The sequence below is a fragment of the Limanda limanda genome, chromosome 7 (genome assembly GCF_963576545.1).
Source record: "Limanda limanda chromosome 7, fLimLim1.1, whole genome shotgun sequence".
Classification (NCBI taxonomy): domain Eukaryota; kingdom Metazoa; phylum Chordata; class Actinopteri; order Pleuronectiformes; family Pleuronectidae; genus Limanda; species Limanda limanda.
In genome coordinates, this window is record NC_083642.1 from 15,232,104 (window position 1) to 15,254,347 (window position 22,244).

At 40.8% G+C, this 22,244-nt stretch overlaps 1 protein-coding gene across 2 annotated transcripts; it reads right to left on the minus strand.

Moving 5' to 3' along the window:
• Nucleotides 1-814: 814 nt before the first annotated feature.
• On the minus strand, nucleotides 815-20,397 carry atf7a (activating transcription factor 7a). Of its 2 annotated transcripts, XM_061074341.1 has the most exons (13): nucleotides 20,342-20,397; nucleotides 15,179-15,250; nucleotides 12,185-12,281; nucleotides 11,831-11,943; nucleotides 11,245-11,409; nucleotides 10,894-11,042; nucleotides 9,815-9,883; nucleotides 6,875-6,968; nucleotides 6,649-6,768; nucleotides 5,530-5,679; nucleotides 5,049-5,237; nucleotides 4,513-4,618; nucleotides 815-3,835 (listed from the first exon to the last, which is right to left on the minus strand). In XM_061074341.1, the coding sequence occupies exons 2-13, from the start codon at nucleotides 15,224-15,226 to the stop codon at nucleotides 3,600-3,602; spliced, it is 1,536 nt and encodes a 511-aa protein (XP_060930324.1). In that variant the 5' UTR covers nucleotides 15,227-15,250; nucleotides 20,342-20,397; the 3' UTR covers nucleotides 815-3,599. The 2 variants fall into 2 exon arrangements, with proteins under 2 accessions (XP_060930324.1, XP_060930325.1); XM_061074342.1 differs by lacking the exons at nucleotides 9,815-9,883; nucleotides 20,342-20,397 and having other exon boundaries at nucleotides 15,179-15,265.
• Nucleotides 20,398-22,244: the final 1,847 nt, after the last annotated feature.

A 22,244-nucleotide genomic window follows, 5' to 3' on the forward strand; every position in this document is an offset into this window, starting at 1 on the left:
TTTACGGAAAATAAGGCCTAGGGGAAGGAGGTAAGTAATGAAAAGGAGGGGAACCAGGACAGAGCCCTGGGGGACACCAGAGGAGACAGGGGACAATTGGGAACGGAAGGATTTGAGTTGGATGAACTCAATGAATGCTACAGTGACTTGCTGCAGCGATGAGCTGGTCTGGGGCTAGCTGGTTAGCATGCTGACGTGAGTCGAAGCAAAGAAGTTTTCGTTCATCGTTTTTTCTTTGTTATGGAGACAGGTCTTAATGAAAAAGAAAAGAAAACTAGAAATAGCGCGCTACAGTTGTTTGCCCCTGCTTGCTAGTGCAGGTTCAGTCTACATAAAACATTTTGTTGACTCATATGAGGTCCCAGTGACCTTTGACCTCTGATTACTGAAATCTCATCAGTTTATCATTGAATCCAGGTGACAACTGGTGAAACTGAAGAAATTCCCTGAGGGCATATTGTGTTCAGAAGCTTAAAATCATGTTTAGCAAATTCTAAGCAATTCATCCATGGGTCCAAAAGAAATTAACATTTGTACCAAAGTCGAAGAAATTCCCTTGAGGTTTCTGGAGATATCGTGTTCACAAGAATGGGACGGACAGATAACACAAAAACAACAACCACTGGCTATCACCAGCACGGAGGCCTAAAAATGTTGAATTTTGGATTTTACTTTAAAAGTACATGAAATAATGATTAAATTACAACCAGAGTACTGTCTGGAGAGAGGGAACACTAGATACAAGTGTTAACTAAGCAGAATATTAAGTAAACATTAGTTGACATTCTGCATTCCATAAAAACAAAGGAAACGGTTTGATATTCATTAAGATGTAGTTTCTTTAATTAAAACTGCAGCACTGTACGTAAGTGTTCATAGTATTCCACTTGGACATGCATGGAAAAGTTAATATATTCATATAGTACAGATATGTACAATAGGACAATTTCTGAAAACATCAGTCCAACAATGGGAGTGTGAAAAACCATTTAAACACAATGTGCAACTTTCAAAATGTTGCATTTCCATTTAAATTGCTCTTCTCATGACAATTCTAGTTAACATCAATATGCCAAAGACTGTGATGATTACAGTTATTTTACCAATTAAGTAAAAATAAGTTAGACAAGGACCATCAAAAACATGACCAAATTCATCTTAGCGAGGATAAAACAATGGGGATAAAATCTCTTTGAAAAAGGACTAATGACGTTTCGTTTCTTTGGGGAAAACAAAAAAACAAATCTGTGTTATAGAAATTTGTTTCTATATTCATCAGTACAATCAGAAGCATTATGATGAGTTGTATAGAGCTGAAAATAGAACACAACGGAGGAAAACAAAGAAATGACAAAAAAGGTGCCGATGACATGAATTACATGAAAACATAAAAGCTAAATATAGTTTAAATTTTCATTTCATACGAACAATCGTCTAGAAGGGACTGCCAGACAAATATAGCGCCAGCTTCAAAGTACAACAAAATGCCGGGCTCGACGTCAGGACTGCAGGACAAAAGGTTCAGTCAAAGGTTTAAAGTATTAAAGTTTCTGAGCAAATTCCCATTCATTTATACAGTACAGAGGAGAGAAAGAAAAATATCATCTGAAAACACAGACCAAGAGAATTGCAAATACTTAAATGAACAGAAATACAAAGCAATAATAAACTTGCATTATTTTAGTGCATAAAGACATGCCCTCATGTTAATGGACAGATATCTTGTCTTTGAAAAATCACATCTTGCAAATACACGATCACATCAGACAGAAGAGGGACAAGAATATACAGGAAAAATAAACAAGAAAAGAAAACCGCTCGTATAGGTGTTCATGGAAAAAATATATTGATATCTGGGTAAAATATCTTTGTGGGATTTCTAAAAAAATGAAGTCATTCGGAGACAAGTCACAAGACGTTTTCCTCCCTCAAAGCTTTTACCAGTGAAGAAGTCTTTGCTGTGTCCCACCACCAGATGACACAAAAGTATATTTTTTCATTTTTAGAGGTTCAAAAGGAATCTTTCAATGATAGGTTGATACATTGTTTTTTCATTGGATGAAATTAACAATTGGGGGGATTTATTTTTGCTAAGGTTCTAAGGAGGGGATATCTGAGGCACAGATGTGATCTTAAGGCAAAATGACCAGAAATTGTGTGTGACATTGTGAGTAAGTGCAAATAACAAGCAGTGATAAACTGTTGATTGTGTCACTGTGACCTCTGAATCGCAAAATAACAGTCCAGCTTTTTACCGCCCGCCCTAGGACAAGTACCTGGTGGTCTTTGGAGATTCAGAGATCGGATTTTTTTTATGGCTTACTTGAGGTTTGGTAAAGAGCTAAAGACAATAAGGGGTTCATTGCACCTCCAGCGAGCACCAAGGATGTGCAACCATCCTGAGAAGTGTGAAAATAACAGTTACAGTAAGTCCAGGGCCCACACTGAGAAACACAGTCACTAGAAAAGTTTCAGATGAAAATGAAAAAAAGGCATCCACTTACAAGCCACTAAACAGTAAAACTGCCTTTTTTAGAGGAAATCGGAGAAGGAGAGGAGAGGAGAGGTGAAATTCCCTTCAGTTCAGAAAAATTATTGCTCAAACCAAATTATTTCAGGGCCCTAAACTGATTTGGGTAGTTCAATGTATTTTGGTTGGGTGAGCTAATCTGGGAGGATGTGCTAATTAGTTAAAAAAAATATAGCTGCACATACTGTATCAAGATAAGAACACCCTAATAAAAAAGTCACATGCTAACAATCTAAATATTAATGTATTAGATCAGGAGTAGGCAAACTGCTATGTTCTGATGTACATAAATACATACACACAGAGCCAATCACACACACAGTTTATAAATTCTATCGTAGAGGGGAGTAACTGAGGTAAGATTTTGGGTCCATGTTGAGATCGCCTTAAGGTGGAACCATTTACAAAAAGGTTTACGTGAACATTTGAGATCCAAGTCACGGAAGTCTAGACAGCTGCTGTGTCTTTGGAGTTGGGGATATATTTGGACGTATGCAGTGATGGCTTGTGTGGGTGTATATGGCTAAAAAGTCGAGGAGTAAAAGGCACTATTCCCTAAACAGTGTGAAGTTGTGTGTGTTGTTGGGTGTCTGATTTGATCATGAGCGTTTATGCAACACGTGTGTGTTTCAAGCTATGCACATTCGTGGTACGTGTCAATGGGGGGGAGTTCGATATGACAGTCCACTCAAGAGTGATGCAGTCCGACAGTCCAGTGGAGACTCATTTTGACTGAGAGTGAGGCGGGATGAGAAGGAAGGCATTAAGGGAAACGAGGGTTGGTTGGGCGGGGGTGGTGGAGGTTGGAGTCCAGCCCCTGTAGTCTGTGGCAAAGTGAACAGGAAGCTCTCTCAAAAGTCTTAGTCCGTTCCCAGAAGGCTGCTGCTGAGCTCCAGGCCACAGCATGATGGCTCCACAGGAGGGTCGGAGAGAGCAGAGGAAAAGGGGGCGGGGCAAAATATGAGATATTTGGATTTCTAGATTGAGGAAGATGGGAGGGGAGGGGGGTGTCCTCTGCTCTTATTTCCCCTCGTGGTGAGCCAAGTCTTGGCCATGGTGGCATCGCTCATCATCTGGCAGCAGATTGAGACTGTGCTGATGCCATGATAATATGAGAGGGTCCACTCTCCGCCCTCTGATGCTGGCCCATTCCTGCCAGCACAGACATCGCCATGGCCTCTGCCGCTGCCCTTGAGCTGAGGCCGTTGTGCCCTGCAGAGTGGCTGGGCGCCAAGGAGCTGTGCTGGATCACCGGGGCGGGAGAACCTGTGGGCTCTGAGCTGTCTTTCATGCTCTCCTCTGCCACTGCACAGAAAAAAACAACGACAGCACATAATTAAAATTCATACTAAAATTAACCAACAAATTTAACTGTTAAATTGAATATACAGTATACTCAATACTTCATAGTGAAAATAATTGAATAATATAATTGTTGCTCAGCAGTTAAAATGTAGCAACCATATCCCAGTCCAAGGATTCAAAATTCTATCAAAAATAATTATGGGGGGGACATTTAAATATCAAATAAACAACTGTTTGAATTTGTAGCCTAAAGGGTTGTAATTATATAGGTTATCTTACCATCAGCTTTTAGAAATATCAATTCTTTACTTTGCCAATGATTTTAGGTTTTCCTCTTTCAGATGCTGGGTTTAAAACCAAACAAATGAGCTGTAAGCTGTTTAGTACAGGGTCTGGCATGCTAATTTATTATGCAATAGCAATAATACATATTTCCTATGTCTTTGCCTTATTTGTATCTCACTAAAAAATCAACCTGGAGTCTGGACTACGGCAAGAAAAATCTAAAGACTGATGAGCGGTGGTGAATTTTAGTCATAACATGATGCAAATGCTTTGCACAGTACACCACCTGTTTCGCTATTAATAGATATGGAAGAAACACAGTTCTACATCAAGTGTCCTGTCATTTGAAATACCACTAGATAAGCAAAATGGCTTCATTGTGCATGGCTCACTTAGGTAGGCAGTCTTCTTTTGTAGGTTGGTAACAGGACAGTCCTTGTGAGCCAGCAGCAGCTGCTTCAAATGAGCCACCTCGTTCCGCAACAGAGACACTTCATTCTGAGAGCATGGAGAATGAGGCCGATCAATGTTACACATCATAGATAAGTCATGCAGTGAAACCCAAAGAAAAATTATAATTAATGCTGGGTCACATAATTCAAAACAGTCTGACCTTTAAACTGTTTTCCACTAGTGTAATGTTATTGTTGTTTGCTGTAAAGCTCGCAGTGGAAATAAGGTCTAAACTTGACCTGAAACTCTAATACAATGAGGATGTGGAACAAGTTGCGATGGGTTCCACAGTTTCAACTCGTGTAAAATGATTCCCTGAAATTGATTTTGCTAATTGAAACATACAGTTCCTCTTAAACTTCCTTGACTTGTTGAATGTCTGACAAATAGGAGGTAAGTGTGACTATACACACACTAACACAGGCCTCCCACAGGCCACATTTCCTTTCTGCCCACCCACTCCAGGCCTACTCACCGCCAGTGAGACGTTCATGTTGTTGAGCTCCTCAGCCTTCTTCTCGAGGGAGCTGACCCACAGTTTGCGTTTCTGTCTGCAGCGCGAAGCGGCGGCCCGATTCCTCTCGAGGAAGCGCTGCCTTCGATCATCTGGGTCATCGTCTACCGTCCGCCGCCGCCGCCCACCTGTAGGCTGTGCGGGTGATACCTAGGGGAGGGTGAGAAAGAAAAGAACAGACGGGAGAGAAGCGGAAGCAAGACAAGAAAGAAAAGGGAAGTTTGAATCATAGTTTCACCATTTTAGTCAGAGCAGGACATAGTCATCACAATACCAGCAGTACAACCCCCATTTTCTGTAACTGAAACAGGGGATATGCCATATATTAAACAAGCCTTATTATGTTTGGGTATTTTTTAAACTTCCCAAGTTTAAGTAACAGCGGTACCTGAGGTGAAAATCAAGTTAAAGGTAAGGCCTTCACTATAGATGACCTGTGTACCTGTGGTTGTGCAGGTGATGGAGCATCTGGCTGCTGGACGAGCAGCTGGCTCTGCTCTGCCCTCTGAGGCACCATGGGGCTGCCGCCCATGGAAAACATCCCCATACTCTGTCCTGACGGGCTATGCTGGGACAGAGCAGCCTTCAGACGCTGAAGGAGAAAAAATGATAAAACCAATATCAGCAAAAGGTTAACAGGGATCAACAGAAAGGACCACAACACTATAAACGGACAAAAAAATGAATGAAACCACAGTTCAGGTTCAGTGAGGGGGGGGGTTACATTTTTTTGTGTATTGTGCTGTGTATGACTAATTTACAGTAATACACACTTATGCTTCATCATGTCACTAAAGCCAATTTATTTTAGGAACAAATGTTTGTGCTGTGAAGTGAGACTGTACTGTGTGCAGTTTTGAAATGCAGTACATCTTGTTGACTGGGTTTTCTACTAGATGTCTGATGTATTCATGATGAAATGTAATCCAGTGCCGGGTTGTACCGCCCCTTCCCTGAATCCTTTCAGGAGTTCATTTAAAAAGGTTCTCTAACTCTGCAGAGATCCTCGCCCGTGTTGACCTGACAGCGTCAAACAGTTACAGCTTATTTTCAGCAGCACAGTCATGTGACATCCTGTTCCTATCCCTTTTGTATTGAGTTCAGATCTGGAGGTTTTGCATGTTCCTGGAACAGTCTTCAGAAAATGTTGGTTGATGTTGTTGCTATATAATATGATCCGGTTTTAAAATTAAACTTCATAGCTTTGAAAATAGCTGACATTGGCTCTGATGGCACAAATCTGCTCAATAGCACATTTAATACACCATGATAAGTATCATTACGAGTATGTACCTGAGCCCAGTCAAATTCTGCACATCAACAAATTATCCCCTGCTTTTTTTTGGCACCAATGTTACACTTGTTACCTGGATTATCTCTGTATAATCATGAATTCGGTACAAATGTGTTGTTGTTGTGTAAGGGTTAAATAAACAAGCAACTGCAGTAGAAAGTCATATGATGAACGAACTAAGCCATTGCAGAGGAAGGCTGGAGGGCCAAGATGGAGACAAAAAGAACAGATAAAGAGATAAAAATAGAGAGCTAATCTAGTGCTGACCATCTTGGCCTCTGAGTGGATGTTGTAGCCAGAGGGGGAGTTAGAGCCGCTGCTGCTGCCTCCCAGAGGAGGACCAGGGATCCCAGGAATGTTGGGTACCATGCACAAGGGTCGGGCCAGCTGGAGACAAGACATGATACATAAATACACATGTATTAACAACTTGAAGCCACTTTTTCATTATATAAATGAAATAAAACATATCATAAGGTTTGGTCAGCCTTACATTAATGACAGAGGGTATCTGTACAGGACCAGGGAGCAAAGGCACTGCCTGGCCAGAGGGAAGCATCATCATGGGGTAGTGGCTGGTTGGCGAACTAGACAGGCAACGAGGAAGAGGGACAACATTACATTACAACTTCTATGTTTACTTGAGGTTGGGACATTAATTGTTTCTTTGATGCATTGTAATGTGGAGGTGGACGTCTCTGCATCTGTGATAAAGTAAAGGCTAATGATGCAGTCCACAGGTCTAAACTGAATGATTGTCAAATCCATGTGGAGAGCACTGACCACTGTTATAGACTGACTGTTTTAGACAGATTTTTGAATTGAAAACCTTATTTAGTCAATTACAGCACATGTACTGTAATCACAGTGAAAGGCTAAAGTACATTTTAAAAACACAAATCATGAGGCTATTAAAGACACACACCTCTAGTCACACATTGAAAACAAACATAATTGAATATTAAAATTCTTTGATGCATCAAGATGCATTTTATCAAATCATTGAGGTCTGACCCTCATTTACAATGATATAAAGTTAAATTATAGAGACTGAAAAAGAAGAGCAACAAGAACTTGCAGGAAACTAATAAACAATTTACCAAAATAAAAGACATTTAAAAAAAACTTTGGATTGGAACAGCTAAAGGAATCAAGATTATCAAAACATTACTTTGTAACCTTAAAATGCCAAATAAAACACAGTTATGTGAGACATTACAGTTAAAATACAGTTATACAGGAACTGAAGATTCTGTCATCTTTGTAAAACTGAAAATGGATTTCCCCTGAGTTTCTGTAACACAACAAGTAGCAACACACTAACAACCATCATTACTCCAAGCTCTGCAGACAAAAACTGCATATACCCAGAAATTTATCATAATTAAGTCAAAAACACAATGTTTGTTATACCCACATAACTTCACATCCGAATCACAGACGTTCAGAACAGCTTTGGAACCAGCAAACTGACGATGTTATATCATCATACAGGGTTTTCAGTCTTTTCTAGAGATCTAAGACTTTTTCAGTTTCTAAATACGCGAATAAAGTCTCATCTAAAAATGGTGTAATTATGAATAGGCTATTAAAGGGCTTGGCAAATACCAGAAAATGTATGGAAACTGACGTTAATAACCTCTAATGATCTTATTTTGCTCATGTCAGTTAATTTGGTTAATAGTTTCCCTAATGCATGCATTCGGGAACTGTCAGGTTTAACACACACGCGAGATGTGACGCGAAGTGAGAGGAACAAACCGGATTCATGATCTGACATCATCGATTAATAACTGAATAAATGTGATCTTCACCAACACACACACACAGGCAGGAGTATGTCTTATACACTTCTGCAGACAGGAGAGAAGTTCTTCCTGCAGATTATGTGTTTTAACTTCACTGTTGCATAAGACACAACGCCCTGTTTATCCAGGAACATAAATATGCATTCAGCAGGTTTTTATAAAGATCAGTTCTGCGTGTGAGTGTTAAGAAAAGCGCAGAGGAGCAGAGTCTCTTGTTGACCAACACTGAGTAATGCGCCCAGGGATGTGCACTATTGGGGGAGGGTGTAATACAATAACTGTTCAAATCAAATGTTTAAAATAATCGTGATATTGACTTATTTACATATCACCCATCCCATGGCAATTACCTTGCTTCAAAAGCAGTCTACAAATTGTTTGGAATTCCTGCCTCTCTTGTGTAGAAGCCTGATATGCTGATTGTGGTTTTATATATTTTCTTATTTTTCTTTACCATGCTGGTAATTTTATTATTTCCCTGTGTTACAGCAGAGGCAGGCGTGGGATAATTCAGTGCAGCAAATTAACATCTAATTTTGGTTGTGCGTAAATGTGGTCATGTGTTGTAGTCTAGAAATGCTTGCACTTGAAGTCCTGCAAGTACAATTCACACATGACATTAGTATTCATGACTAGTGACCACTTGTAATCAGATTTCACTTATCAGAGAGCAGAGAGAGAGAAAGAGAGAGAGAGAGAGAGAGAGAGAGAGAGAGAGAGAGAGAGAGAGAGAGAGAGAGAGAGAGAGAGAGAGAGAGAGAGAGAGAGAGAGAGAGAAAGAAGAGGGGTCTTTGCGGTTTTACTACGAAATACAATTTTTCTCATCTGAAGTAGTAAAAACACTGAGAAGTGTAAAAACACTTTTCCCCGATTACTTTCAGTTTCAGTATTAACCTGTAGCTGGTCAGCAGACATCAGCTTGTGCTCCTGCAATGGGGCCAAGGACGCTTTTGTGCTCACACAATGTGGCAACATGTGTCCACCTCCCATTGTGGTCTCTGCAATGTGTTATCAATTAATCTTGTGTTTGTTCACACCTGCACTTAAAGCAGTCCACTTGATCAGATCACCTGTGAATTATTTTTTATCTTATTAACGATCTACATTAACTGAGTGGAAATTCTGAGTAAACAAAATAATTCTGTGATTTTTCTTAGAATTTCCTTACAATAAGCAACTCATTGTACTTGGGAGCTTTATGAAAACAACCCTAGTTTGCTCGCATATCCACCATTGACACTTTTTTATCACACGTTTACCACACATATTCTATCCTGTTTACTATGTTAAGAGACTTTCACAAGGCTTTTTTTCAGGGTCTAAACAGGGACATGCCAGAAAAGGTCTGTCAACCACCGTGATAATCTCAGCCGCTGCAAAAAGTTGACCATGTTATGGTCCGAATGGCCTCAGCAGTGCAGCATTGTGTTTGATTGTAAGTAAAGTAAAAAAAAGTAGTATTTCAGTTAGATTAAAGTTGGGCTCCCATTCATTGTTTTGACAGTGCAGTTTTTACCAGCAATTACTTAGACTGTGGCAGTGCTCCATAGTCTAATTAGTCCCTCCATTTTCGTAATGGAACAAAAACAATGTACACTTCTCATAATAACATAAAATATCTCAACCTTAGTCTTTGTGCCGTTGCTTCTCTGTAGAGATGTAAGCCTCCATCTCTGTCCCACCCTCTCTCCATTCTGTGGGAAATGCCCCGGGTTCCCATTTATTATTAGCCAACAATGATCAACACACATCTGAAACCACCTCAACCAATTTAACATTATTCAACCATTGAAAACAAGTTGGGAAGAAAGCTTCAATCATATATAAACATAATACAAAACAGCCAGATTTATCAGTCAGCTGTGGCTGATATTTACAGTTGATGGATAACATCACTTACGTAATTCAGAGCTTAAGTTATAGCATCATGCAACATGCATATGCTACCATGTGACATGACTTGAGGCTGTGTTCACAGCGTTTCTACCACATACAGTAAATGAGGGAAGCCTATTCAAAATACTCTCATGCATGAATTACAACATGAACATGATCCTGAACAGAACTTGGATCTTTCAGATGGCTATGTTATCAGTTATGGGGATCTCTGATTGAAAGCCTAGTAGTTCCTTCTCAGCCAAAGAAAATCTGGAGGATGCTGCAACAACATTCCAGGACTACACAACATTTTGCAGGACATTTGACATTTTCCTCTCATTTTCCATGGTGGAATTTGTTAAACAGGTTCTTCAAGTATAAGAGGGGCAATGCATACCATGTCTCTGCACTGTATATACAGCAAATAGGGAATGCTAATGTGTCCATATTGTAATAATACCATTTAATATAATTGATATCATAAGGTAACCAATGGTTAATAAGAAAAACTGTAGATTGTGTCTCTAATCTTATTGGTTGCTAAAGTTAATGCAATACTACACTATGACATCATTATGACATAATTCCTACCAAATTATTGGGGATCTATACAAGCTTCAAGTCATGACTTAAGAGCTATAGGATGCAATGATACCTTGAACTATGACTACATTTTTTGACTTCACTGTGACATCACTTATATGATGGGTCATCATTTTATGATCAATAAAGACATTTTAAAAATTATTTTGTACATGCACACACAGTAAAAGTTCAACAAAGGTCAGCAGAGGTTAGGAGAAGGAAGTCAGAGACAGAGACTTACCCCAGAGTACGATTGGAGGGTGGTGTCTGTGTGATAACAGAGGTCGGTGATGGCATTGTGGGCTGGAGGGCATCAAAGCCAAGGTGTAATGGGAGGGAACCTGGACGCACAATAGTAGGGGTGGGGGCTGAACTCCTGGGGGGGGTGTCCTAGAACATAAGTGTGGGAAAACACATTTCAAAGGCTGCTTTTAAATATACCTGACATTAAACCTCTCAGAAAAGGAGAAAACATGGTTCCCTTCCTTTATTTAACACTGTAAAATTATAACGAGCCATACTCTTTCTACATCATTGGAAGTTTAGGCTTGTTTCTTTATCCACTCATCCCCTGCTTCCAGTTTTCTCCTACCTTTCCTTTAACCAGATACTCTCTGCTGCTGTCAGACTGTCCAGAGAAAGAGTCGGGGCTGTCTGGTGGCGATGAGTCGACCTCTACAGGTTCCTCCTCTTTCACCTTCACTTCTGATGATGTCTGCACGGTCATGTCCAAAGCCCCAGAGTTGGCAGCAGCCAGCTGAGAAGAACAGTGACAGGGAGACAGAGATAAAGGGAGTCAGTTCACACTACTTATCAAAGATACCATTCTCACGGGCTACAGTACAGTAAAAAAGGAAGTGGGTATTAAACACTCAAACCAAACAACGACAGCCTCAATTCATGCAATATATGAATTTTTAAACGCAATGTACAGAAGTGGAACTTAATAAAATCACCCTAACAAATGGTAACAATAGTAGTAGCACAAGGCTGGAATTTCTACAAGCAATTTTTTTTATTACATAGAGTAAGAAAGAAGGAAGTAGAAAATGACAGTCTTTTCAGAAAATTCCCTGGGCCTCTGTAGCGGTAATACATGCATAGCTACATGCAGTCACACACACATCCACGCAGAGAGATACAAACACAGATTTCACCAACCCCACGTCCCTACTTACAGAGTTTTTGGCCCTCTTTTCCTCCTCTTCTTGATCGAAGGAGTTGGCCAGCTCGTTGAACAGACCAACCTCCTCACAGTTCTTTAGGAAGCGAGTGGGAGTAGGTGTCTGGTCTGGCGAATGGAAACGATCACAGATGACTATAAGTGACACTTTCACACATGGTTCACACTTTGCAATGAATATAGAAACCATGTCATGGATGTGAGGTTGCTTTTCTTAAGGTGGCATTAACAGTGTTGGAATACGCCGGAGCCGAGGGAAGCTAAAACAGTTTTCATCGGAAAGACGTGAGTAGATATGAAACAAAAAGGAAGAGTAAAGCTGAGTGTTTGTCTGGTAAACAAAGAATACCTGCTATAATGACAGAGTCGGTCCTGGGTGGTCCAAATTTCAGTGTCATCTCGTGTTTGTGTTTGTGTACGGCCAAGTGGTCTTCATTGGTAAACCTCTGGAACAAGTGAGCGAGAAGATAAGAGGAAAGATAAGTACATTATATAAATCAGCTTAGAGCTAATTTTCAACTTTTTGCTGTTGACCTAAACCCAGATATCATATTGCAAAAGCCACAGACAGATCATCTTTCGCAGATGTAGCCCAACACATGCAGCCTATACAATGTACATTATGTGACGAACCAAAAAGAAAACTGTATCTGTACAATTCTTCCTGTATTAAAAAAACCCTGAATGAGCCCTTTAGAGCCGCAGGACACGGGCTCAAATATCCTTACATCTACTAGAATCTGAAAAGAATAAAGAAAGAGGGCCTGTATGGATGAGCCCTGAAATTATTTTAGGACCACAGAAATGTCAAGAATGAGCAATTGTTTTAAGTGTCAACAAAATTATGAAAAATTGTAAAACTACTAGCTTCGGAAAATACCAAATGAGCCGACTCATCCAAACAAATGCTTTAAACGCAAGTGTAATATTTCTACAGAAGGGATCTTATTGTTGTGCAACAAGGAGTAAAGCATGTGGATGTAGTAAACTGTATTTCAGCAAAGCTCTACATTAATCTACACGTCCTGTTCCTCAATACCAGGTACCCACAGTGGAAGCTACAGAACCCCAGCAGCCAGCCCGTCCTCTGAGACACGCCACTTCTTCTTCTTTGGAGAAGTGGCGAGGCGAATAAGTCAGAGACGTAGGAGGAATAATCTTGGCTCTGGCACCAGCCTATTCACCATTCGCTGCAGCCTATTTTAGGGCGCCGCGTAGCAGTTGCGAGTTCAGTCGTGAGAGTGAAGTGGAAACACAGTCAAGTGTCATGGGACTTATTTTTAGCCCTGCCAGGCAGCATCACCAGTACAACTACATGTCTCATTTGTCTCTTTCCCCTGAACAAGGCGGCTGGGTCTTGTGGAGAGAACTATCTATCCGGCTAATCTCCCCTGTATGAGATACTGGCAGCTCAGATTACCCTTCCAGCACACTAAATACTAGGCATCATAAAATGGGGGACTGCCGCTGCTGCTGTTGTTGTTGCTGTTGTTGTTGTTAAAAGGAAAACCCTAAGCAAAGCCAGGAGTCAATCACCCATGTTCTATTATGGGCATGATTCAGACTTTCCTGGTAGACAACTGTTGCTTCTAAAGGGCAGCAGTAAAACAGTATTTAGACATACGACACTTATGTTTCTAAATGTACACAATTTAAGATCAAACTAAAGGCCATTAAAATCCATAAGTAACAGTGCAGACTTTCTCGTGTACAATTTGTATAGTGAAACTTAAGGTGACTGATATAACTTTTGCTGTTTCATTTACAGTGATTTATGTGGGGCAGCTGCAACATCAAAGAAAAATCGTATTTCAATGTAGAGCAGCACAGAGGCCATTATTCACCCCGCTAATCCAATAATAAATCCACTGCATTTTCCTCATCAAAACGTCAGTTACACAAATGTTACCAACTAACGGTCGCTCATGAACCTAATGGAGCACTTATCAGATTCAGAGTCCTGAGGCATTAGCCGAGACCAAAACAGAGCTAAAAGAGAAGAAGTATAAGACAATATTTCAGTGTTGTGTTTTCAATTTATTTTGCTGCCACTTAAGTCTATAGAAAAGTAATTAACCTTTAATATTTCAGATTAAATTGTTAATTTATAAGAAAAGGGTTTGTAATCAACATATTTATATTGCTAAAAGTAAGGTGGTGACATAAAAAACACAACCAAACAGCTAGCACTATCACACCATACTACGATTCCCTGGCCTGTTTATACAAGGGTTTAACAGTCAAACAAAGCTGAGGAGAGGGCCGCAGCTGTAGACCCCAACCATCAGCGACTGTCACTTTGCCTTGAAACGCTTCCGCCTGATTCTTTTGCCTTAACTGTCAACTAAATATATAATGATGTCTTCCCATGAAATATGCAGAGTATTTACGCCACAGAAACATGTCAAAGGAAAATTCAAATGTCTTTTTTTCTATCAAGAAAGGGGTCCCCAGATGACCATAATATTCTAAGAAGAAAGAAACCAAACAAAATCTTGAGTTATTTACCCAACGCACACATGTTTAACTGTTCAAACCACAGACCACGTGTCAAACAGATCCCTTCTAATCAGAGGTGGGCTTACGGACAAATAACAAATGTTTCCAAACCACATAAACACTTTCTTCCTCCAGACCCCCTGAGACAATCCATCTCTTGCTGTATGGATGTCACAGTCGGCTGCACACAGCATCAGACGGCTGATTGAGCACAACATTAGGCGTGATATTTCCTGTGTTGAATAATCGTGAGTCCTAGGACACACTTCTTTTAATATACTGTTTTTTCAGGCCAAGTCCCGACAACGCACCACGTTACTGGCATGTGAGCACACTATTGGCCCTCAGCTGAGTCACTGAGCGGCTGTAACCTGTGTCTGCAGGCGCTAGAAGTCAACAGTGACAGGTTGAAACAATAACTGCGCTCTGATTACTCACTGGAGCTTCCACTGAGTCACGGCTGGAAGAGACAGCCTTGTCTCACAAGACCACATGCTAGCTCGAAAGCTTTTGGTGTGATGATCATTCAAGAGTGCAGCATAAATCACAGTTAGTTGGGTAATTCTGGCAGGAAGTACAAGTTTGTTGGCAGAACACATGTTCTTTTACGGTCTTCAGGTTCACGCATTGTATATTAATGAAGCTTTTTTAGACTCAAATACAAAAAGTCTGATGTCAAGTACAATTAATTTTTATAGCTTTCAGTTAATTTTCTTGTAAACTGAAAATATGTTCAACCATGTTACAGCCGGCTGTTGGAGAGTAGTTACACAAAGGCTAGACCACTCCACACCACATCCACATGCACACACCTGAAAGCAGGAGAGGGAGGGAGAGGACTTACCTGTCCACAGCCAGGAGCACTGCACACAAAAGGTCGGTCGTCCCCCATTTTTGCAAAGAGCTTGCAATGTAGCTGTGGGAAAGGAGAAGAGGAGAACATTGCTGCGGCTTTTCTTGATTTGTGAAGTGGAAAATCCTGAAAACAACAAAACAGGGATGCTGTGGCTTGTAGTCCTTAGTCTGAGCAGGAAGCCGAATGCTATTTAAAAATAACCCTGGCAAAAAGGAAAACACGCACAGAGGCAGCGAGACGAAGTTTCCCTGGTGATACTTCCTTCACACAGGGGGGCTTCTGGCTGGCCAATGAGGAGCCGCTTACAAAAGAGGACGGCAGCTACCATTTACACAAAGACATCTCCTCCTTCTCTTGTGTCTCGTTTTCCCTCACTTCCAGTCCCTCCTTCTCTCATTACCACTCCTGCTTCTCACTTCTCCTGCACCGCCCAACCTTTTCCAAATGCTTGAAACCCCTCAGTCAGTCTCTCTCTCTCTCTCTCTCTCTGATTCAGCTGTTTCTGACTTGGCACAGTTTCTGTTTCACTCATCTTCATCCACTTTATTGAGAACTCTCATGTGAATCAGAACAAACATCATTCACACTGTACCTCACCTGTACTTGTGGTTCTAGTTGACTCTACCTTCTCTGTGTGGAGATACAAGGGACTCATGGAAGTGGTTCCGCAACGTTACTAACAAAACTAACGAAATCTATTGAAAGGTTTGAGTCAATGTTTACGCACAATGTTAAAATACTTTTGGGGCTCTCATAAAGAGCTGCAAGAATTACTTTGGTAATCAATTAGTTGATTGAGATAAAAATGAGTTGCAATTTTCATTCCGATTATCAATTAATTGTTTAAATAATTTTACACGCAAGATCAAAAAATATCTTAAATGACATTTCCTGTTTTTAATTGTTTTATATCTTAATAAACTATGTAAGTTATGAACTGTTGGTCGAACAAAACTAAACATCTACAAACATCAACTTGGATTTTGAGAAAGCGTTGTGGACACTTTCCAATTTTCTATTGATATATTAGTGTAAAGTGTTTATCTGATTCAAACAGTTAATCAACTAAGTTCTAAAATGGTAACTTGATTGCAATTTACTTTCATGAAATGGAAACTTTAACACATTTAAAATTATTGTGCTTTGTCATTATATCAGAGATAATTGCATGTTTATCTGGCATGTTCCTCTGCTGGCTGGATATTGGGTTAAAATACAATGAAAACCTATTTGTTGCAGTCAATGGACAGTATGATTTGAACTCTTTATCACAATAAAATGTTTACCCTTGAAATTTACAATCGTTTATTAAAATACATCAGCGTACAATAGTTCCTTTTTCATGGTGGCTCACTTCTGATTTTGTTGTACTAATTAATAATGGGGTCGGGACATCTTTGTTGGACTTTGACTTCTGGTTAGATATTATTCATTGTAGTTATTTTTATGATTTTATTAGTGTGTTGATAACAAAGTATAAAGCTTGGCAATACATTGTTCATCATTTGATCGCACTGGAAACCCTTCCTAAGCTTTCCGTGGGTCCCCCCAACCACCAGCCCACCCTCTCTACGAGCACACGCTATTGTCAAGAGTATGCACATGTTTCTGTTTGTTTTTTCCTCCTGTCGGGCCTGAAGCTGCACTGACATACACTAAAGCTGTGAGAGGCTTACGGCGTCTATCAGCTGTTTCCACAGAGGAGAACAACTCCTCACTACCCCCTCCTCCCACCTCAGCCCTGCCCCAGACTCCACCCAACACCACACTGCTCTGCACTGCTGAGGAACCCCTCCACGTGAAGACAAACATGGAAGTTTAGAAAAATAATGGGGTCATTAAATTTAAATCAGGGAATTGGAGGGGTGGCGATGGCGATGGCGACGAACGAAGGGACATTAATGTTTCAACGCTCTCAGCTGGTCCCAAAGTGACGTCTGGCAGCTATTACACAACACAGCCCCACTGACAGGGCAGCAACCAGCAACATGCATCAAGGGCCGCACTATATATACAAGTGGAAACCTCTCAATATACAAAAGCCACTGATTATTGCAATAGTCAATAAGGTGCAGCTGAAACACAATCATGAGCAGGGATAAAGTGCGACCTTAATGATTTAATAATAGCCTCTGAACATTCACGTCTTACATATCTTTACTAATACATCTCCTGAATATTTACTGACTGGGGGACTTAACAGGACAGCCTCCGTCCATCTGTGATGTCTTAACATGTTTGTATAGATTTTTTTTTAGCGTGTTTTTTCACAAAAACGGTTTCTACATCATCTAAATTAAAATCTACAGATTCCATAAATAACATGTTTAGGATTGCATTATTACAGAGGAACTGGCCACAAAAAACTCAGCAGTACAAACTACATGGGTTGAGCATGTAGCCTTACATTATTAAGTGGGACAGATTATTCATTATGTTGGCGAGGCATAAATGTCTGAAAGCTTTCCCAATGTTGAAGTCAGTACATTTTCCTCCTTCCTCCCTCCGTCGACAGCTGCCCCTGAGCCAACACATGATTACTGAGGAATACAACTCTCTCCCATGACACCGAGCCTGTAACAGACCTCCAGTAACTGTCGTGTCGCTCAGCTCCATGACTTTATGAGGAAAGTAGTGTGCTTTAATATTTGTAAGCGAAAGCCCCATCCCGCTCTTTCCTGATCAAAAGGCCAATGAAGCAGAGCTGTCTGATTTCTTGCAGACCTCCCATGCTCTGGAGAAAGACAACAGATCAGTGCCAGGACCCTCACAAAGTGCTTCCAATCCACTAAGTCTATTTGGGCCGAAACGTGTCTGCAAACAAGATACTCCGTCTAGCTCGTTATACCAAGGGTGTGGACTGTGTGGGGAAGTGGACACATCTGGCGTGAGGAGGGGGAACAGATTCTGAGTTTACATCTTACTAGAGACATGCTCGACATTAACTTGGCTGGCTGGTACCAACATGAAATCTGGGATCCGATCTTGTGGGGAGTCCACCATAAATTCCAGATGACAGGGGCAGAAAGCACTATTTGTTTTAACAGATGCCCCCAAACAAAACATTAACTTGATTGTTGATGTGTTAAAGTCTTCTCTTCAGCATCTGTTGCCTGGTTTTGTGGTGGGACAATCTATTTTAAAAAAGATCTTTAAAAAACTGCAGCTCTACAACAAAAATTACACACGTTATTTACTACTTTGGTTGTCAAATTTGTCTCACTGAGAATAGAGCCAGTGGGTAAATGAATACGTTGACAGTGTAATATTTTACAGCACACTGCAAAATGCTCTGCTTTATTCAGACCTCAACTCTGAGAGACAATAACATAGTCACCTAGCGACATTAGTCCTGATGCACATCACTGATATTCATTACAGGCAAGGACATGAAGACCAGCGATTTTCAACACCAAGGTGACATGGAAGCACTCAAAGTGCCCTAATTCCAGACCCACTCATTGAGCCAATTCCAAAGTCTCGCCGTTAACTTGGATTTCTCCGACTCAGCAGGTGTGCAGGAACGAGTCCCAGCTATAATCAGCCACAGCCATCCAGTGTTTGATGCAGCCTGCTAGGAAACTGACTAAACAAACTGTATTAATAGCTTGTGCTGCAGCCATGACTCTGGAATCTGAGGCTTGAATTGCCAGAGGGTAGGGGAGACCCCTCAAAAAGAAAAAAGAGAAAAGGGAGGGGGGAGGAGAGAGGGAAATAGGGAAACTGCGAATTAATGAAAAGAAAGAAAGAAAGAAAGGTGAGTTCTTGGAAATGTGAGCCACAAGCTTTAGTGACCCAGAGCTGGAGTCTGTAGCTGGGTGTGTGCAGCCAATGTGTATTTATGTAAGCAAAGTGAACATGAGATTTTGTAAATGGAACAAATGAAATCCTATATCCATGTCTGCATAACCAACAAGTCCTCAAAGCCAAGTCCGGGCCAAGCCAGCAGACAATGCTGGACAATGCAGGACGGACCCAAGGCAGTTGTCTAAAGCGACACTACATGCACTCGCTGTAAAGGGTTTCTGTTTCTACAAGTACAAAGACAATGTTGATGTGTTGCTTTTCATGTAGAGTAGTTAACAGCAGCCTGGTGTGTATGAACCACATACAAGCATAAACACATGTACACACACATATGTACGTATAGATTCTGCAGGTATGCAATGACCTTCATATGAAATGCATGTTATCACTGAGAGTGGGTCAAGATGTTGGGCTGGACTGTGCAGGCTGCAGTTTTTCTCTAGTGAAACACTTTTACATGTGATGGAATGAGGCACAACTCTGCCAAAAACATGACCCACATTCCTAATGAAGGTGTTGACATGCACGGGGATACGGATCCTTGGGCGTGAGGCAGCTCAGATTGCAATACTATGGATATCATTATTACTCGAGACTTTTGAGGAGGGCTGTCCATGCAGAGGCAGATTCTCATCGCACTATTTTCTACCGCCAAAAAGAAAACAGGCTGGGCAGATGTTTTCCTGGGGTTTCGGGGGGCACGTGGGGAAGAGGTTGAGGTAGCGTGTGTCGCAGTGAACCCCCCGGAGTCCTGCTAACTTTTTTCACCAAAGTTAGTCTAGTCTTGTGAAGCCTCCAGTACCTCCTGGTTTAGCCCAGCCTGTTCCCGTAACTAGACCGCCTTTTCTCCTCAGCAATTGGCTGCGAGCGCGTCATTCATCCGCGTCCGCAGCACGCAGCAGCTCTGCGCCCTGTCAATAACACGGGCTGCTTCGCCCTCATTGGTTCAACGCCTGGAATAAACTTTTTTGTATCCACGCAAAACTAATGGCTAGCTGGCGAGGCTAAGCGTGAACAACAGGCCGGACGCCCAGTGGAACAGAGTCATAATAACAGCGCTACGAGCCGAGTCTCCCGCGGCGGCTCGGGTCCGAACGGAACTGGTGTGTTCCCGCGACGGGAGCGAGCAGCCACTGGGACCAGTGCTAGCTCTGGTTAGCACTGGTCCGGCTAGCGGACTGACACTTAGCGACAGACATGGGTCCCAGGGAAGCTGCAGCACTTCGGACACTTTCACGCAGTTTTCGCGACGACAAACAGAGAAAGTTGCTACTTTACTTTGGTTGAATCCGGTCGAGATAACTGTGGAGAGTTTAAATGGTAATAAAGTGTTTACAAACTCACCCTTGCGCCCCTCGCTCTCTCTCTTTCTCTCTCTCTCTCTCTCTCTCTCTCTGGATCTCCTCTCCTGGAATTTGACACTCCCCTCGTCGACGTCGAGGTATCGCGAGAGTTCCCGTTGAAAACATGTGTCCGCTCGGGGATGAAGCTCCCGAGTCAGTTCATGTTTTCACTCTTTTACTTGAAGGAGGTTTCTCCTGTCCGGCCTCGTCTCCTCCGTCTATCCGAGCACCGGACGAACTGGGGGGTTACACCTTCAATCCGCTTGTAGTTCAATGTGACAGAGGAGAAATCCGACGATCTCCTGAGGGTTTGCATCAGGTTTCCTCGGCCGCCAGGGGGCGCTGTTTCATCCACAACTGTAAAGTAGAGCTAGGTGTAAAAAGAAAAGGCGACCGCCGATATCTCCTCGGAAACCCTCGTGTCTTCATATGAATATATGATGATGAATTTAATATTTGCCTTTAGTTGTGGGGATGATATTTATATTTTTATTTAGTTGTGATGAAGATATTATGAACACCTCTTCGCATTGCTTTCTCGCTACTAAACTTTGTGCAGCCTCATTATAACCCCTTCCCCTTTTTAATAGAACCACTGTCACATCTGTACAAATAAACAAGTACACACATGTATCTCTTGTGGTTTGTAATGAAGTGTACATAACAGATTTAGTCTATATTAAGTTGTTACAACATTACAGAACATTGTATCAATGTAATTCAGGCCAATATTACATTATAGCATATAAATCACGTATATAACCAGTTTCTCTCAAATCCAATATACACTAAGTTTGTGTATCCCTGCAATAAATCTTGACAATATAACAGAGACGTTGTGAAGTATTAAATCAATTGTATATATTATCTGTCATTGTCTTACTATTATCGCTTTTGAGACTGCAGTTTGCAATGGTTTTGGTTTATCCATTATTCTGTTCAACCCATCTAAACCCATAAGGGAAACCTTAATAACAGACATACCTGTTTGTTTAATGCAATTCACTAAAACAGCTCCACAAAATACATCCTGCTTAATTATCAATATTGGATCAACACCTCTCTAAAAGGATTTAAGTAAAAACTTACAAAGAGATCTCAGCATTTTGACCCTCACTAAGGAGGATTTATAACTTAAGTAAAAGTTGTAATAACAAAGTAGAGTTTGTTACAAAGTCCTGCATTCAAAATTGTATTTCCTAAAAAGTTTTTAGCATCAAATATCTTTCAAGTATGCAAAGTACGACATTATGTAGAATACCCCATCTCAGAATTCTATATATTGTTTTAATCATCACTATATCACTGCATTCGATACAGGGGGAGCTCAATTAGGTTACTTTAAATATAGTGTAAATTTCCATCTAGCAATCTATAGTCTTATCTCAATTCTAAATGATATATCCAGATTTTTTTTAATATTATTTAATTATTAATTTGAAAAGTAACTCAAGCTTTAAAATAACTTGAGTCTAGTCAAGTTGAAAACTTTCTATCACTGTGGACTTCATTATACTGAGAGGTGCGTTTACATTTTTTATGATTCCAATTCACATAATCTAAAGTACTGTAAACACCTCTGAATATAATGAGTTGCAATACAAAATCTTTCACGTCTATTACTATTACAAAGCAGTTTTTCTCTCATTTGTCACTAACTCATGTTTATTTCCCTTCTGCAGTTGCATTTAATGTCATATTTCACACGATTAAAGGAAACTGTTGAAGCCTTTGTATGAACAAAGAAAATAAAGGCGGCCTCTTCCCCTCACAGTTTGGTTTCCTTCCTGATTTTCTCACCCTATTCTCTTTCCCTGGAAGTGAACGTCCTGACTGTGGAAGTACATGACAGCATCTTGTACAAACCTCAAACAAAAGGTCAAAATATTAGAAATTAAAAAAGT